Source organism: Netta rufina, assembly GCF_964035555.1.
Source record: "Netta rufina genome assembly, chromosome: 27".
NCBI classification, from domain to species: Eukaryota; Metazoa; Chordata; class Aves; order Anseriformes; family Anatidae; genus Netta; species Netta rufina.
Genome location: NC_140151.1, coordinates 5,526,827 through 5,539,746, shown reverse-complemented (window position 1 = coordinate 5,539,746; position 12,920 = coordinate 5,526,827). Strand labels below are relative to the sequence as shown.

At 61.3% G+C, this 12,920-nt stretch overlaps 1 protein-coding gene across 2 annotated transcripts; it reads right to left on the bottom strand.

The window, feature by feature from the left end:
* Positions 1 to 2,369: 2,369 nt before the first annotated feature.
* ZNF703 (zinc finger protein 703) lies at positions 2,370 to 8,083 on the bottom strand. Of its 2 annotated transcripts, XR_014619157.1 has the most exons (3): positions 7,848 to 8,083; positions 5,371 to 7,480; positions 2,370 to 2,572 (listed from the first exon to the last, which is right to left on the bottom strand). XR_014619157.1 is itself a non-coding variant. In XM_084302233.1 (2 exons), the coding sequence occupies exons 1-2, from the start codon at positions 8,058 to 8,060 to the stop codon at positions 6,095 to 6,097; spliced, it is 1,599 nt and encodes a 532-aa protein (XP_084158359.1). In that variant the 5' UTR covers positions 8,061 to 8,083; the 3' UTR covers positions 5,359 to 6,094. The 2 variants fall into 2 exon arrangements, 1 of the variants encoding a protein (XP_084158359.1); XM_084302233.1 differs by lacking the exon at positions 2,370 to 2,572 and having other exon boundaries at positions 5,359 to 7,480.
* Between the last annotated feature and the right edge of the window lie 4,837 nt (positions 8,084 to 12,920).

The following is a 12,920-nucleotide window of genomic DNA, read 5'->3' as shown; positions in this document are numbered from 1 at the left end:
CGGCGCTGGGTTCGCAGCCAAGGCTGCAGTTACCAGCCCCATCCGAGCGAGGCTGCGAGCGGGGACAGCCCCGTCACCGCACCGCGGGCACGAGAGGGCCGATTGTCCCCAAGTGCTGGCGGCAGAAGGGGTCCTGTCACCACGCTCAGCTGGGGGAAGGCAGGAGAGGGGCACAGCAGAAGCCAGCTCTGGATTGCAGCAAGCGAGCGTGCCAGGAAAGAGCAAGGCAGCAAATTGTTCAAATGCTTCCATCTCCCCTCGCCTCTGCCCCAGGGAGAGGAGTGTGGTGAAGGCGGCGAGGGCGGCATCTCAGCAGAAAGCTCCAGCACGATTTGAAGTGCCTCAGTCCCCTCTTCTGTCCTCTGCTCTCCAGAGCCACCTGCCCATGGGGTGAGCACTCACCAAGGGCAGGCACCGAGCACCCCGGGCTCCTGCAGGTCCCTTTCTCCCTGGCAGCAGCGTCTCCTCCTCTTGGTGAGGCACCAGCGGGGACCGGCATCGCCCCACAGCCCGGCTGCTGGATGGGGTCTCAGGAGGGTGCTGTGGGGTGGCCGGTGGAGATCCTCGAGCCGCTGCCACGAGTCCTATTGCAAACACGGCGAGGAAAACCAGGCCATTTGGGTTCTCCGATCCGGCAGGGTGCCCGCGGTCGGGCTGCAGGAGGCCTGATTTATGGGCGCTTATAAAACCAGCCGAGGCTGCTGCGTCTGCTCGCCAGATGCCAGGGACACTGCGTGTCCTGCAGCCGCCGCCTGCTTGCTGGGCCATGAGGGCTCCAGGTGCCAGCAGGGACCATCCTGACGTTTGGCACCACGAGGTGCTGGATGTGCCACCCTGCTTGGTCCCCACTTTGCCATCACTTTGCTGGTGCAGCATCAGCTCTCAGCATCTTGCCACGGCACCTCCGGGGTCGCTCCGTCCGCGGGGAGGTCGCATTCCCCCCATCCCATCCCGTGCACGGTGCTGGAAGGTGGGGTGAAGTCATGGCAAAGCTGCTCCGGGAGGTTTCCATAAACGCTGTGTTAGAAAACATTATGGTCTGTGGAAATCTGTTTGTTATTGTGAGTTGAGCTCAAGGAATACACTCTGTAAACTAAGCTGTCAGCCGAGCGTCTCCCCCAGCATTCTCCAGCGAGCGTTTAGCTGAAACATTTGTGTATACAGAATTACGACTCTTCAGTTATTCATCATGATAATAAACAGAGAGATAACTATTAACCATGCATCACAGTAATGAACAGTATCACTTACACGCGCGCCGGTGTAAATCTGAGCGAGCGGGGCCGCGCTTTGCAGGGAGCCAGCGCGGGCACAGCTCCGCCGCGGGACCGGGGCAGCCCAACGGTGCCCCGGTGCCAACGGTGGTGCTGAGCAGGAGCAGACACTGCAGGAGGTGGCAGGAGCCACGGCCACGTATGGTCACCCTGGGTGCTTCCCATGCTGCTGCCAGCACAAAACGGGCGTCCTGTTATGGGGAAGGTGTTGGTGCATCCCCGCTGCAAGCAGGTGTCGGTGCCGCCGGGAGGATTCGTGCCACGCACCGGGTTTTGGGCAGTGAAGTGACAGCGGTGGCTCCTCAGCAGTCTTACAAAGCCCCGTGAAAGCCTTCTCTCATTCTCTGCAGCTTTCCAGGCCGTTGGGCACCCTCTGGCCGCTCCCCTGCGCTCCTGTGCCTTTGGGGCTCTCTGAGCACCTCGAGGTCCTCGCTCTTCTCCACGCGCCTCCTCTCGCTGGCGCTCTCCTGCTACTGACATTGCCTGGAGGCAAACCACAGGACACCCCTTTATGCTCCTGAGCCCTTCTCCCTTTGCTCCCCCTCTGTCCCCCCATCTCCAAGCTCGCTCTGCACAGCCCCAGCCAGGGGGGCTCAAGGGGACGCTTCCCCCTGGGAAGGCTCCTGCGGGGCACTGGCAGGGGGACAGGAGATGTCCCCAGCGGGGAGGAAACACAGAGCCTGTATTCTCCAGGGCTTCCACCAGGGCTCAGGCGGAAAGAAAAGCTGCTTTATGCAGCCGAGAAACTTCTCATCCACCCACCAGCGCTGCTGCTCCGGCCCTTGCCTCCGCAGCCTGACCTGACCTCCCCTCGGCGGGCACGCACCAGCCCTTGAAGACTTTTGGTGCTCCGCTCTCCGAACCGCTTTGTGCGCCCGCGGGCAGACACCTCCGCACGGGCATCGGGGGGTTGCGTGCCGGAGAGGAAGGAAAACAACAACCAAAAAAAAAGAAATAATAATACGGCCTTGCTCTTTCGCTCGCATATTTATTGGGTGGACAGATCGTTTGTGGTCAGATGGGCTTCGGGCTTTACAAACGGGGATATTTATACGGCGCGCAGCACGGCCGGGCTGTTTTGCATGTGCGTCCAAGTCATTCCTTCCCCGGCACAAGGTATAATGTTGCCTTTGTTCAGCTGCCTTCCACGGCCGGGGCAAAGCGGGAGCTCACCGTGCCTTTCAGCCGGAGCCCCCCCTCGGCCGCTCGCACCGAAATCCTGCATGTTTTCCGCTGAAATAGCACACAGTCGTGAAGTGTCCTGACTCCTTCCACACACACTGCGGCCTCAGCAACTGCTGCAATAAATCAATAGGAAAATAGAGGCTGCCAGTTAGACTAAACAAGTGCATTTGCAAGGATTGCTAACCCTCATTAATCACTCTGACAGTCCTAAAAACACATTTCCCCTTTAATGACTGTATTTGGATAATCAGTGCTTTTTCCTCCTCAGTCAGAGCCGGGGTAACTGACAGCTGGTGTTATTATAGCCGTCCACGGGAGAGCGCTGGGATCAGGGTCACCTGAGAGTCAACCGCTGGAGGTCTCTTGCAATTCAGGGCTAGCTGGAAAAGTTGTTGTTATGCAATAAGGAGGAGAGCTGCTCGCTGCCAACGCAGCCTCAAACACACATTTCCCGTGTCCTAACACCCACCTGTGTTATCCGAGCCCCAGCCCGCTCCCGGCCCTCCCTATCCCACCTCCTGCCCCAAAAAGCACCCCCTGCCAGCCGGCTTTGAAAGGCCCTTTCTTGCTGCTCCGCGCTCCCTTTAGGTGACTTTTGCTTCCCGGGGAGGTTTGAAACCTCGCACATTTTTCTGTATAAATGATGCAACACATTAATGCACAGCACATTATGAAAATGGTAATTCAAACCCATACAACTCTAAATTAAGCCATACATTATCCGACCCACTCAGCCATATATTTTGCAGAAAGACAGGATTGAATCAAATCAAACCGAAGCTGTGGAGTGCAGGTTGTTAGACAGAATGATTAATAAAGTGCATCCCAGTGCTCTTATTATAAAATGAATTCTGCAGTAACCTGGGCATACATTAGATAGGGAGTTATTTAATATATCGGCAACACAATAATTTCCTAGCAGATAAAGCCCCCGAGTGTCGGCTGCTATCAGATGATACTTTGCAGTGTTTACACATTCTGGCCCCGGTGCTGCAGTCTTTAGGGAGGGGAAAAAATATTCCTCGGGGAGCCGTCTGCACGGCAGGATGCATCTGAGCAGCATCCCGGGCTGCCTGGAGGCGGGGGGAAGGCGCATGGGGCTCGCTTTTGGAGCTGGGAGCATCCCGGTGCGAGGAGGGGTTTGGGGAGCGAGGGGGGACAGACCCCACACCGGTCACCCGGGGCTCTCCCCGCACGTAGGGGGTGCTGCCCACGGACCCCTCGCCCCTGTTCTATGGCAGCATGGCACCGCAGGCACGCCGCGACCCCGCAGCCCGAGGCCCAGAGCATCCCCCGAGCATCCGCGGGCATCGCGGCACCGCAGCATCGCCTTCCCTGCCCCGTGGCGCAGGGAGAGCCTGCGCACAGCCCCGCAGCGCTGGCGGCGAGGATGCCTCAAAGCCCAGCAGAACAAAATACCCGCAGCAGGCGTGGGGTTTGGGAGCTGTGGCTGAGGAACTGAGATTTACGCCAGGGACCAGCGATGTGCCCGAGCGAGGCCGACACCGAGCAGCCTTGCCAGAGGGCTCAGGGCAAAGCCCAGGGAGAGGCGACGCTGCCAAGGGGCAGGGGGGACGTTCAGGGGGACCATCGCGCCTGCAAACGCTCCGCAGCAGCAGGGATCGAAGCACAGAAGCTATCTGGCAGCGCCTTGGCCTGCCACCCTGTCCCTCTGTGGGGAGCACCCGCTGCCATGCCCAAAACCTCCTTGCACCCAGCCCGGTTCTGCAAACCCGCGGCCCTCATCCTGCCAACACCGCCAGCGACTCCGCAGGCAGACCCAGCGCAAAGCCAGACCCGAGCTCCGGCCCCAGCGGGGTAACCACAGACCCACAAAACTGCTCCCTGCATCCTGGGGGGCTCGGGATTGGGGCTGCCCACCCCTCCGAGGGGTCACCGGACCCTGGCCTCCCCATTTCCAGCGACCGAGCCCCGGCCACCGCCCACCCTCCGGCCACGCGCCCGCGGCTGCGCTCGGAGGAGCGGGCAGAAAAATAAAAATCTCACTGGCAAAGCGAGCCCCCGTGCTAAGCGCATTATTTTTCAGCTCAAAGGACACAAAGGAATTTCCACGCGGGGCATAAGGCAACGTAGAGAAGGCAATTAACTGGGATTAATTGCATGACTCACCCAAAACGCAACAGGAGCAAAGCACTCAACAGCAGAGAGCAGCCGTGTGGGGCAGCACGGGGGGCTTCACGGGGGGCAGCCGGGGGTCCCGCTGCCAGGGTCGGGCTGCGGCTGGAATAACAGCTCGGGGATGGCCCTGAGCAGCGGTGTGGGGTGGGCGCAGCGGGCTGCAGCCCCCCCAGTCCTGCCCGTGCTGCTGCAGGCTCAGCACCCAGCGGGAGCGAGGGGTCTCGGCGCCCCTCGCCAAAACCCACCGAGCTCCTCGCACGACTGCGATCACGCGGGGAGGGCAGCCCGAGCCTGCCCCACACGAGGTGCAGGAGCGGGACTGGGGGCGCGTTAGGCTGCAGCCCCCAGCCCCAAAACCCAGCCCCTCCGGTGGGCACAGCACCGCGACCTCTGCGCTCGGGGGTCTCGGGGAGGAACGGGACCGGGGGGCTCTTGGCACCGCTTTCAGCTCCGCCGCCTTCTCCAACCATCCCCGCGCCCCCCCGGCGCTCCGCTCCCTCGGGACCCCGACCTCGGGCCCCCCCCGCTCCGCAGCCCGGCGGCACCCAGCGCTCAGCACCCCGAGCTCAGCACCCAGCACCCGCCCCCGCCGCAGCCCCCCCCCCGGCCGCCGCCGCCGCTAGATGGGGCTCGGAGCTCGGCGCTCGGCGGCCCCGGAGCCCTGCGGCGGGTGCGGGGGGCACGGAGCCCCGGGGGGGGGGGGGATGGAAGAGAGCACACACCACAGGGTGAATATAACCAAGTATTCATTTATTAACAAAATAAGACTTACCAAGCCGGAGCTCTAGGCACCCGAAATGCTCGCAGCCCTCCCGCGGCGGGGCTGGGGCTGGGGGCGGCCCCGCGCCCGTCGCTGCTCCGTCCTCGGGGGGGGGGGCCCGGGCCCGGTGCCGGTGCCGGTGCCGGTGCCGGTGCCGGGGGGGGGTGGCCGGGCGCTGCCCGGGGGTGCCGCTGCTGGGCGAGGGGCGGCACGGCCGGGGCTGCTCCCGTCCTTCCACCCGCGGCCACCCCCGTCCCCAAAACACATCGCAAAAAAAAAAAAAACAAAACCAAAAAAATCAAAAATTAAAAATTAAAAAAAAAAAAAATTACATCTGTTAACTTTACAAATGGAAACTGAATCCCAGAACGATAAACGAGGAGGGGGAGGAGGAAGAAACGTTCTCTTTTTTTTTTTTTTTTTTCCTTGTGTGTCAGGAGTCATGCAAGAATTTCTCAGGGGGGAAATTAAGAAGGGGAAGAAAAAAAAAATCAAAAGAAACAGAAGGGAAAAATAAAAGCCCCACACCTGCAAAGTAAAGGATTTTTTTTTTTCTTTTTTTTTCTTTTTTTTTTTTTTGGACACAGACTTTTTGCATACCATTGGTTCATTGGTGGATTAATGCACTTATATTCCCAGCTTTAAGCTAACATACAGTAAATAAATACACAGTCCAAGGAGGGAGCGGGGAGCTCGGGCAAGGAGGAGACCGGAGGAGGGGAAGGGGCTGCCGTAGTTACTGGTATCCGAGTGCAGAAGCTGAAGTTAGTCTTTGGCCGTAGAGCGCGTACGGGGAGTAGTAAGGTCCGGCGGCCGGCAAGGACGGCACCGGCAGGGCGCCGGCTGTGGGCAAATGGCTCTTGCCGTAGGGGTGGTACCTGTTTAGTCCCAAAGTGTGTGGGCTCCTCAAGGACAGGGAGGCCGGTAACGTGTTGGGGCTCCCGGGGGCGGCGGGCGGGAGGTGGAGGTGGCAGGAGGCCGCGGAGCCCAGCCCGGAGGTAGGGTAACCCGCCAAGAGTTTCTCCGCCCCCGGCAGGGCCGTGTGGGTCCGTAGGTGGGTGAGCAGCTCCTCCGAGGTGGCAAACCTCTTGTCGCAGGGTCCGCTGGCAGACACCCAGTTGCATATGTGGGGCAGGGGGTCGTTCTGCAGCATGAAGCCGTAGGTGTAGAGGGGGTGGCCGGGCAGGCTGGGGGTGCCGCTGGAGGAGAGCGTGGTGTGCACCGAGTGCAGGGGGTGCGTGGGGTACACCAAGGGGTATCCGCTCTTCAGGCTGCCGGGGTCGTGCACGCAGCTGGAGCAGTTGCTGGAGCCCAGGTGCGAGGCGCTGTGGTAGCTCAGGCAGTACGGGTCCCGGCATAATCCCTGCATGAAGGAGGGCGGCGAGGCCCCGGTGAGCGGGCTGGAGCTGGGCGGCTTCCCCGGCAGCCCCAGGGCGCCCGGCAGCTGGCCGCCCACCAGCCCCGGCTTGGTGGGGTCCAGCCCGGGCACGAACTGGGAGGGGTAGCCGGCGTAGGCGCCCACGATGGAGCCGTGGTAGCCGATGCTGGAGGGCGGCAGGGGGAAGACGGAGTGGCCGGGCTTGTAGGGGGACACGGGGGCCACATGGCCGGCGGGCGGCAGGGCGGGCGGCTCCGACTTGCGGCCCGAGGGGGGCTCGCCGTGCGCCCCGGGCTCGGCCGCTCCGCGCCCCAGCGCGCCGCCCGCCCCGTCGGGGCTGGGTTTGGCCGCCTCGGGCTCCTTCTTCTCCTCGGCGCCCTTGGGCTCGGCGTGCTGCGGGGAGGCGCCGCGGGAGCCACCGGGCGAGGCGGCGGCGGCGGCGGCGTGCGGGGGGAACGGCGGGCAGGCGGCGCTGGGCACCCGAAAGCCGGCCTTGTCCGCGCCGCCCTCCTTGCGCGGCTCCGCGCCGCCCTTGGAGTAGGGCTTGAAGCTGGATTTGTCCTCGGGGGGCGCGTCCCCCCCCGGCGGCTTGAGGGCGGCGGGGCGGGCGGAGGGCTCCTTGTCGGCGGCGGGCAGCCCGGCGGCGGCCACGGCGTTGAGCTTGGAGGAGGGCGGCGGGTCGGGTTTGCCGATCTGCGAGCAGGTCTGGGCCAGCAGCGCCAGCGGGCTCTTCTTGGCGTCCAGCTGCGGGCGGAGCGGAGCGCGGCGCCGGTCAGGGGGGGCCCCCGACGGCGCCCCCCGGCCGGCCCCCCCCCCCACCATCGCTGCGCCCCCCCCCTCCCCTTCCCTCCCTCACCGCGGGGCCGGCGGGCGCCGAGCCAGGGCGCGGGGAAGGGAAGGGAGAGGAGGGGAAGGGAAGGAGAGGGAGGGAAGGGAAAGGAAGGGCAGGGAGGGAAGAGAAGGGAAGGGAAGAGAAGGGGGGTACGGGGCGGGGGGCCGCGGCCGGCCGGGAGGGAGGGAGCCGGGCACGGGCGGCACCGGGGGGTCCGGGGGGCGGCCGGGGGGAGCGGGCAGGTGGGGAGCCGGGGCCGCGGGGGCGTCGGGCACTGACCTCGATGGGGCTGACGGGCGTGGAGGAGAGCGGCTGGAGGTACTCGGGGTGCAGGAGGTGGCCGCTGTGGGCGCTGAGCATCTTCAGGACGCGGATGGGCAGCCGGCTGGCCTGGCGCAGCGGGTCGGCGGGGGGCGGCCGGGGCGACGGGGCGCCCGCGGCTCCGCGGCTCGGCGGGGTCCTCGGCCGGGGCCCGCCGGGGGCTCCGCTCATTTGGGGCGGGCGGCGGCGGCGGGCGCGCCGGGCTCCGCGGGGCCGGGCCGGGCCGGGCGGGCGGCGGAGCGGCGGCGGCGGCGGCCCCGGCGAGACAAAAAACCCTTCCCCTTCCCCACCGACACGTCAAATAGCCCCGATGGCGGCCGCGCTCCGAGGGGGCCGGCGCCGCGCACCAATCCGAGCCCGGCCGGGCCCCCGGGGCGGGGAGAGCCGCCGGTGGGGGGGGCGAGCCGCCGTGCTGCCGCCGCGCCGCCGCGTGGGGGAGAGCCGCCCGGCTCGGCTCGGCATCGCCCGGCTCGCCAAAGCTCGGCATTGCTCAGCTCGGCATCGCCCGGCCCGGCTCGGTTCAGCATCGCCCGGCATCCTCCGGCATCCCCCCGGTCCAGCACGGCTCGCCCCGGCACGGCACGGCTCAGCTGGGCATCGCACGGCTCAGCACGGCATGGCCCAGCCGGGCATAGCACGGCTCAGCACGGCTCGGCATCGCACGGCTTGGCGTGGCCTGGCACAGCTCGGCTGGCACGGCTTGGAATAGCACGGCCCGGCCCTGCCGGCACGACTCAGCTGTTATATCTTATCACGGCACGGCACGGCTCAGCTGGCACACGGCGTGGCATGGCTTGGCTGCTGCGACATGGCTCGGCTGAGACCAGCCTGGCACAGTTTGGCACGGCTCGGCTCAGCTCAGCACCCTGCCGCAGTGCCCCCTGCACCCACCCTGCAGCGCTGCCCCCTGCCCCGGTGGGGGGGGGACACCTCCAGGACGCAGCGCAGCCCCTGTGGGGTTGCTGGCAGGGCAGCGGTGTCACCCAGACCCCAATTGTGCACACACTGATTTTGCACGTGGTGCAATCACCGGCATTTCAGTGCTTTTTAAGTGATCACAGTTCTGTGATTCTGTGATTATCGCAGTGCTGGCTATCGCACAGCGTTTGCTGTGGGCAGGGGGTCACTGCTCTCACCCCATCAGCGTCCCGCAGCCATCAGGGTGTGCACCCCGTGCACCTGCAGCACCGTGAGCAGCTCAGAGCTGAGCCAGGCCCACAAAACATGCGATTTCCTTGCGTTGTTACCAGGAATACTCATTTCTTCCAGTGGTTTTCCGCTCCCTTTGGTTCAGTCTTAACAATTTCCCAGTGCCAGCGCAGACTCCTGTATAACTAATTAAACTTCTTGACAATTATCTTCTGATTTCTAGTTACCTTTCCTGCATGGCTTTGCATGAAGTTCACACACCCAGGGGGCTCCATGGTCGGGGCCTGGAAGCCTTCATCCTGCTGGGCCCTGGCTCTTGTAGGTTTTGGCTGGGGGAACGGGGGCTTGGAGAGACCTGCAAGGGCTGGGGGGCACCACGGGGGTGTGCGAGGCTGGTTTGGGGCCAGGACTGGCAAATTTGGGCCCCATGAATGAGGCTCCTGGAGGGAGCAGAGGAGAGGAGCTGGGCACCATGCTTGCAGCACCAACGCAGCCGATCCCATCTGCCCGGTCACGTACCAAAACCCAAAGAAACGCGTTCTCAGCGCATGGGGGTGATGTTGTTGCTGCCCCGTTAAAATCAAGGCTTATCTGGAACAAATTTCCTATTGAGAGCCCGGTAACCTCGTCTCTCTGATTGGCCTGGGACACCGTGAGGGTGTTCGTAGTGCAGAGGTTTGACATTTTCCTGCTTTCTTTCATTGCATCTGGCTGAAGGTCACCAACGGGGCGCTGCGTGGCGGCAGCGTGCGCGTGGCCGGGGCACGGACCCACCTCTGCTATCGCCGGGCTTGGGTTTCGGGTCCCTGCCGCCTGCCCGGAGAGGGAGAGAGAGACAGGGACGTGTAATTAATCATATTAAACCCTGACAGATGCTTTATGTTACAACAATGTTGCTATTATTAAGTTCATACCGCCACCCCTTCCAGAGCCTGTGCACGCCCGGTTCTGGGAAAAAGCCTTGGCTGGATCTCCCCCAGCGCGCCGGCATCGCCGTGGCACAGCGCGGCGTCCAGGCCGCGTCTCCAACCGCTATCAATCACGCCAATTGTCGGACCTGTCAATTTTGCCTCTTTGTGAGGCTTCTTTTTCTCCCCACCCCCCCCCCCCCCCCCAAAGCTGACCGCAAGATTGATTCAATCCGGACAGCGTGGATGTAAAAGGAGAGGCCTGCCTTTCAAAGGAGCCATTCAAGTCAGAAGGAAATCGAAAAAAAAAAATAAAAAAATCTTTCCTCAAAGTAATTCAAGTTGCATGCCAACAACAACACGGCGTTAACAAAATAAAATAAAATAAAATAAGGTGGGACAAGTGTGTAACTGCTGGGCCATCCAGCAGCCGCTCGTGGGGCAGCGGGCGCCAGGGCTGCTTCGCTGCCTCCCCAAAGCTCCCGTGGCACCGGGGAGGCAGCACCTTGGGTGCAAGAGGACCCAAGGAACTTTTCCACCCTTAACAGGAGCTGGGGTGCAGCAAAGCTGCTCATCGGGCTGGGCTCCTTTTCCATCCAGCAAGCTGCTGGAAGTTGAAGACGTGCAGGGAGCGCCGGCACCGCCGCGTGCACTGGGGAGAAAACTTCTGCATTCGGCTGGAATAAAACATCGTGGAAGGATCAGTGCAGACAGTGAACCCTGCTCCATGCTGCACTGTTACGAGCGCTTGCTGCCTCTGATTTTATTCTGCATGTTAAAATCTGTGTGGGTCCCGTTTCCAACCCGAGGGAGAGAAAGCAAAACGTCCTCACTTTGTGCCCAGCTCTGCCCCGCCACAAGTCCCCCTGTGCCTGGAGGGTGCCTCTTGCCAAGGGTATTCAGGTGAAGCAGGCGAGACCCCTCGCCACATAAGAACAACACGGTGCGCCAAATGAAGAGCAAAATATTTTGAATGGAAGTACAGCCAAAAAAGACAGAAAGCCTCCACGAGCGCTTTCAGAAATGACGGATGGTGTTTTGCTCATTAGGCAGAGCCAAAAGGTGCCGTCCGGGGAAGGCGCAGGCCACGCCGCAGGTATTTTGAAAGAGGGGAAGAAAAAAGCAAACCAGAGGAGAGACCTGCAGGGCTGCGGGGACCCCTCGGCACAGGCCTGGAAGCGTGGCTCGGGACGGCGTTCCTGCCTTCCAGAGAGAGCCCTTCCCAGGCAGCCATCCTAAAAACGTGCATGAAATGGTTGTGCATTAAATGCACGAGCACTGAGCTGCATCGAAAGGAGGTGCTCTCCCCGGGGAGCTCCAGCAGCGATCCCTGAGCTGTGCCCCTGTTTCACAACAGCTCCCTCCCCACCAGGGAGCTGTGCGGGTGCCTGGCAGCCCAGCACCAGGATGGGGACGAGGGCACGGGAGCACAACTGCCCTCAGCCAGGTCCCACAAAGGTCCCGGGGCAGTTGTGGGGTCCCCAGGGTGCGGGGAGGAACCAGGGGGACCCAACTTGGCTGCAGGCTGGGGACTCCAGAGGCTCATTTAAAGCCCAGCTTTCATCGGTGCTGTGGACCTGCTGCTCCGTAGGCGAATTGCTTCTGGGGAGAGGTTCTGAGTGGGATCCCAGCCGCGTGTACGAGGCAGAGCTTGGAGCTGTCGGGCTGCCCGCGCCGCGTCCACCTTCCCCGAGCGCTGCGCCAGCCGGGGCCGCGCCGCGAGCTGCAGAACAAGTGCATAAAAATGATCTTATTTATTACAGGAGACATGTTTTAAAACAACTGACAAAATTGCAAGATGTAAAACGACAAGCGAGTGCTTTTTCTTTTTTAAACCCATATAGACTTCTGGCAATGATAAAAATAGTGTTTTCTTTTTTAAAGTTGGAATTAATCTTTCTTTCGAAAGCAATCATGTAGCAGGAAAGGCAGGAAGACACTCAGATATTAACTGGTGCTCACTGGATGATGGTTACTTATTGGGTAGCCTGGTAGCTGGCTTTCCTCTGCAGAGCGATTAACATTAAAGAACTGCGCGAACATTAAAGGAAAAAAGGTGAGATTTTTTTTCCCCCCCTCTATTCCCTTGATGTGTGACTAACAGCTGTTTTTCTGTGTGACAAATCAGTGGGGTCTTCCTGTTGTTGATGTAATGAAGCTGTTTCCTGGTGTGAAATTCTACAGGATAAATTGCACGAGGGGGAGGAGAACATCACACACTTATCAAAGTGCTGCGGAGGGAAGAAAAGCGCTCCTCTATTCGGCAGGGATGGGCAGCAGATCAAAACGCCCAGCGTGGCTGACATCGGGTCACGGTGACATTAGTTAAGACTTTTTTTTTTTTTTTTTTTTTGCCTGTTTATCTTCTCAGCGTTGTGCCGCGCTGGGCAGAGTGGCGGTCTTTACAAAGATGCTTTGTCAGTGGGGAAAATTCGGGGCATTTTCCCCCGTGACCCAGCCCCAGTTAACACCGTGGGTGCACAGGGAGGTGTCCCCACAGGGTAAAAGGCTGCAGGGATCTGCACCACGGGGGCCAGCTCGGGTGCCTCAGTTTCCCCATCTGTAAAATGGGAACATGAGAGAGATCCCCGCGTCCTTTAGCATGGGGAAGGGGCCGTGGGTGGGTGCTGGCCCCCTCCAGAAGTGATGCGGGGACACGGATGCACCCCAGGGCTGGCACCCGGGGCTCTGTCTCCGTGGGTGCACCGAGCCCTCAGACACACACGAGATCTCTTGTACCTCTGCTTTCCTTTTTTTCCTTGCCAGTGTTAGTTAATTAAACTATGCAAATTAAAACAACTTAATTTATATAATATCAGTACCAGAGCCTCAAACCATTTGGTGTAGCTCATCTGGCACGTACGTTACATAAAATGTTTGGAGCGGCTCTAATAAAAATGAAAAAGGCTGTAAATCAAGTTTAATTTATTCATTTTCTGTATGGTATGAAAGCATGCCAAAATCAGATTATTTA